The 5,407-nt window shown below is 37.9% G+C and overlaps 1 protein-coding gene and 1 non-coding gene across 2 annotated transcripts; one reads left to right on the forward strand and one right to left on the reverse strand.

The window, feature by feature from the left end:
• Nucleotides 1-434: 434 nt before the first annotated feature.
• LOC127078722 (uncharacterized) lies at nucleotides 435-1,280 on the reverse strand. The gene has a single exon (XM_051019155.1). It carries the CDS (start codon nucleotides 1,278-1,280, stop codon nucleotides 435-437), a length of 846 nt encoding a protein of 281 aa, XP_050875112.1.
• Nucleotides 1,281-2,149: 869 nt separating this feature from the next.
• On the forward strand, nucleotides 2,150-2,256 carry LOC127089452 (small nucleolar RNA R71). Its single transcript, XR_007791048.1, has one exon. It is a non-coding gene; the product is annotated as a small nucleolar RNA R71 (small nucleolar RNA).
• The last annotated feature ends 3,151 nt before the right edge of the window (nucleotides 2,257-5,407 follow it).

The raw sequence follows: 5,407 nt of genomic DNA on the forward strand, positions 1-5,407 counted from the left end.
ATTCCTGCTTCTAATAGCTTTTGCACTTCTCTCTTTACTACATCACTCAGAACGGGGTTTATCCTTCTTTGATGTTCTCTAGAGGTCTTACTGTCTTCCTCTAGCATAATGTGATGCATGCATATGGAAGGGCTTATTCCTTTTAGATCTGAGATATTATAGCCTAAAGCAGTTGGATATTTTCTTAAAACATGTAGGAGTTTTTCGGTGTCTATCCGCCCTAAGTCTGCATTAAATATTACAGGTCGCTCGAGTTCAGTGTCTACGAATTTGTACCTTAAATTTTTGGGTAGCATTTTAAGTTCTAATGCTGGTTTCTTCGGGCAAGGCATATGATTGGGTGTCAGTGCTAGACATTCACTTAGACTGTCATCTTGGTATTCCTGACACTAATTTTTATCTTCAAAAGTAGGAGGCATTGGAATTTTCAGTATTTAGGAGTATGAAGTTTGTTCATTCTCCATTTCTCTTACACATTCGTTGATGACATCTAGCATAAAACATGTATCGTCTATAGTTGATGCCTTTAAGAATTGCGTCAAAATAAATTCAAAATTTTCTTCACCGACTTCAAAGGTTAGCTTTCCTTTCTTTACATCTATAATAGCTCCGACAGTAGCTAAGAATGGTCTTCCTAATATGATAAGGATATTGGAATCCTCCTTTATGTCCATGATTATGAAATCAGTGGGAATATAGAATTGACCTACGCGCACTATGACGTTCTCTAGCATACCTACAGGAAATTTAACAGAATGATCCGCAAGTTGTACGGACATGCTAGTTGGTCTCAACTCTCCCATTTTAAGCCTTTCGCATATGGATAAGGGCATTAAGCTAATATTGGCTCCCAATTCGCATAGTTCTTTGTCTATGACAAACTTTCCGATTACATAGGGCATGGAGAAACTCCATGGGTCTTTCAGCTTAGGAGGCATATTGTTTTGAATTATAGCGCTACACTCAGCAGTAAGTGTAACGGGTTCGTTATCCTCGATCTTCTTCTTGTTAGATAAGATCTCCTTAAGAAACTTAGTGTATGAGGGCATTTGAGTGATAGCTTCTGTAAAAGGTATTGTGATATTCAATTGTTTCAGAAGCTCTACAAATTTCTTGAATTGCCCTACACTTTTTGACCTAACAAATCTTTGAGGATACGAGATAGGAGGTTTATACGGTGTTGAAGGCACATATGGTTCTTCTTTCTCTATGGCCTCTTCGCTTTTATTTTCTTTTAGTTTGTCTTCCTTCTCAGTTATTTTACCAGGGTCTTGGTGCATGGCTGGATTTTGAATTCTAGGGTCGGGTGGTCCGTCTAATTCTGTCCCACTTTATAGTATAATAACATTTGCATGACCTTTCGGGTTTGGTTGTTCCTGTCCAGGAAATGTACCTGCAGGGGCAGCATTAGGTGCTTGTTATTGAGCCACTTGCGAAATTTGTGTTTCTAACATTTTGTTATGGGTGGCTAAAGCATCAACTTTGTTTTCTAATTGCTTGATTTGCTCACTGGTGTGTGTTTTGATTTAGGAAATCCTTATTTGTTTGGGCTTGGGTAGCTATGAACTTTTCCATCATTATTTCAAGGTTCAACTTCCTAGGAGCATTTGGAGCAGTTGTGGCAGCTTTATGATATCCTAGTGGTACAACAGGTGCTTGGTTAGGTGCATACAATGTGTTAGTGTTTTTGTACGAAAAGTTGGGATGGTTCTTCCAACCTGGGTTATAGATGTTTGAGTAAGGGTTTCCTTGAGCATAATTCACTTGGTTTGTGGAGATTCCTGTCAAAAGTTTACATTCAGGGGCAGCATGCCCAGGAACTCCACATATCTCGCAATTCGGTGCTACGGAAGCCACGGTGGTTGCGGGTGTTATGGTCAGGTTTTCTATCTTTTGAGTGAGAGCATCTACCTTAGCATTGACATGGTCAAGACTGCTCATTTCGTACATACCGCCTTTTGTTGGAGGTTTCTCTACGGAGGTTCTTTCACTTCCCCATTGGTAGTGATTTTGGGCCATACTTTCGATAAGTTGATAAGCCTCATTGTAGGGTTTATCCATCAGTGCGCCACCTGCGGCATCGTCTATTGTTAATCTTGTATTGTACAAGAGACCATTGTAAAAGGTATGGATGATCAACCACTCTTCTAGACCATGATATGGACAAAGCCTCGTCATGTCCTTGTATCTCTCCCAAGCTTCGAAAAGTGATTCATTTTCTTTTTGTTTAAACCAGTTTATTTGGGCTCTTAGAATAGCCGTCTTAATAGGTGGGAAATATCATGCTAAGAAAACTTTCTTCAACTCGTTCCACGTAGTGACAGAGTTGGACGGTAGAGATTGAAGCCAAGCTCCAGCTCTATCTCTTAATGAGAAAGGGAAAAGACATAGTCTTATAGCTTTGGGGCTAACACCATTTGCTTTCACCGTGTCTGCGTATTACTTGAGAGGACGGCTCCGCGGTCCTTCAGCCATCTCTGGTTCTACAACTGGTTCGGGAATAGGGATATTAGGATCGGGAAGATTGTATTTGATACAATATTCTCGTATCTAACGTTCTAATCTTAGATAACGCTCTGGTTCGTCGAATGGTAGCTTTAATTTCTTGCCTAGAGAGCGAGTACTTGGCATATAATCGACAGATTAAAAAGGGAAATAGTTTTGTTTGCCTTAGTCTATACTGCGTAACACTGGAGTTATTATATCGACTAAATTAGTCCCTGGCAACAGCGTCAAAAACTTGATCGCGACTTAGTATGTCTATAGGATTTGTGACTGCAAGTGCACAGACGTATCACGTACTTTTAAAGATTATCGAACCCAAAGGACTAATAATCGAACTTACCGTTATCTAATGTTACTACGTAAATCTAAGGCTGATGATTTCTCTAGGGGTTTAGGGACTATGAGAAATAACTACTAACGAAAACTAAACTTTAATAGAATCTTAACTTGGTAAAAGTCCTCCTTTGTCCAATTTGTGTTTGATCCATTTCCCCCACCCCCCTCTTCATCTCATTCCCATTCTTTATGCATTCATGTCATGGACCTATAATGTCTATATATCCTAAGGCTAGTTGATTGCAAAATCAACATAAGTATGGATGAGATTAGGTCCCCCACTTTGCATATTCTTTTTGTGTGTGGTATGTTTCATGAGCATAGTTCATCATACTATGTATCTAACATGCATTAACACCAAAATTCTATTGCACGGACTCAAATAGTTGTGACTTCTACATAAGTCCAATTACGGATGCTTAACATAGCGCTAAATTTGTGACACAAAAGGCATAGCATTCTAGTTAGTGAGATTGTAAGTCTCCCCTCTTTCATGGTATTATGTGGAAACTTGTCCTTTTTTCCTTCCTTTGGAAGATGTCTTGGTTCAAGGATCCATGCTTGTGATAAGTGGGTTGAGTGTTCTCCAAAGAATGACTTAAACAAAGCAAAAACAATACTAACTCCTAACTCATTAACAACTAACATTTAATTTCAACTCATTTACTTTTAATGCACTTTAATTTTTAAGCCTTATTCATTCGCCAATATTCTAACCATTCAAGTTGTTAATGTTAATGTCATTTTTACTTTGTCCACTTGGACCATATTTTGTGATTGTGTATATTGTGATTGTTTGTGTGGTCTTTTGACCTCAATGTACATAATAAGAACAAAAACCTTAAAAAATATGTTGTGTGGACTGTTGGTGTGATCTGAGACAATTGGACTTAGAATTTAGGCAACATTCCTTATGCAAAGGATTTGGACAATGCCAACTTTCATGAGACCAAATGCTTGTGAATTGAAACTTCATCTGACACATCATTGAAGATCCATTTAAGTTCATCTGCAACATGATCATTGTGAAGCTGTTATTTTGAACCTGTGATTTATGCCATCTTGGAAGTCATCTGCTACATGGGCAAAACTTGAAGAAGATCATGGAGTTGTTAAGCTTGGATGTGGCTATCTTTATTTGATGCTTTGCTCTTCAATTTTCTGTTTGTCTATTGATTGTTGTGTGATTCTAAAGTCCAAGGGAAATTTGGGTTTCTATATGACATTCTTGTCTATTGGATTGCAGCCCATTGGTCAGATATTTTAAACTCTCAATTTTTAAATTTATGCTTAGGATTAGTCTCTTCATCTCCTCCCCATTTCTTTAATTTCAAAACCTCTCCCTTCTTTTAAAATCTTTTTTGCTTGTGACTGTTTTCTAAACTTTGACCTCATTGCAAACTAGAAACTTTGGCCTTATGCCATTGCATTTTTAAAAATCTTTTCTTAATCAAACTTGTAAATAAATTCAACTATACTTAACTTAAAATTTCAAAAGCCAAAAAGAACTAACACTCATCCAAACCAGTTTAGGCCTTGTGCCTTTCAAACTTAAATTTTGTTAAAAGCAATGCACTCACTTTGAAATTGATACCACGAACTACGAGGTTTTGATCCCTCATTTTTATGTTGGTACGTAGGCACAAGTCCGAAGGTCTTGTCAAACACAAAAATATAATTAATGAATTCGTTTCTCATCCCCCCACTCTTTTTATTTGCAAACATCATTTTATACAAAAACACATATGCACACAAAAAAGGGCTCCCTGGGAGTATCTAGGACACTTTGGGTGCTAACACCTTCCCTCTGTGTAACCAACCCCCTTACCTGTAATCTCTGGCATTTTATTAGTTTTGATTTGAAAACTTCTTATTTTTGGGTTTTGTTCGTTTTTTTCCCTTTTCCCTTGGAAACAATAAAAGCACGGTGGCGACTCTGGTCTTATTGACGTCTAGCTTATCCATAGCTTGATTGTCATGAATTTACCGCTATAGAAATTAAGTGGCGACTCTGTTAGGGAGTAGTCTCCAGTGGGTTTAGCCTACTTTTTTGTGTGTATATAATTGTATATACTTGATGAATGTATATTTGTTTGTATGATACAATCTGCTTGTTGTGCTTAGTAATCTTTGAGTGGTGGGATAAGTTCTAACCCGAACTTGAGTGCAATTAAGATAGGAGGATGGTATAGTCATGTTCGACTTGTGTGGAGCAGTCCTTAACAAGTTGGCTTGAGACCCATCGACTCAGTGGATACCCTTTTGGAGTTATGAATGTCACACAAGTTATTTGTGGTTGTAAGACCCCAATTTTGTCCCTAAGATCCCTCATGGCATCATAACATTTCATATGCATAGCCTCAAGGATCATAAGCATCTTAGTCCCCTTTACCTTTGGGTGGGACTCCTTGCGAGTGGTTTGAGATCACCAGGCATGCTTGAATTATATATCATTGCTTTTCTCATTTTATTTACTAACCAAAACCAAAAATATGTCACTAACATCTTTTGTTTGTAGCTTGAGCAATCACAAAGTCCCAAGCTCCAAGGAGATCATTGGTACAAA

The sequence above is a fragment of the Lathyrus oleraceus genome, chromosome 5 (assembly GCF_024323335.1).
Source record: "Lathyrus oleraceus cultivar Zhongwan6 chromosome 5, CAAS_Psat_ZW6_1.0, whole genome shotgun sequence".
Classification (NCBI taxonomy): Eukaryota; Viridiplantae; Streptophyta; class Magnoliopsida; order Fabales; family Fabaceae; genus Lathyrus; species Lathyrus oleraceus.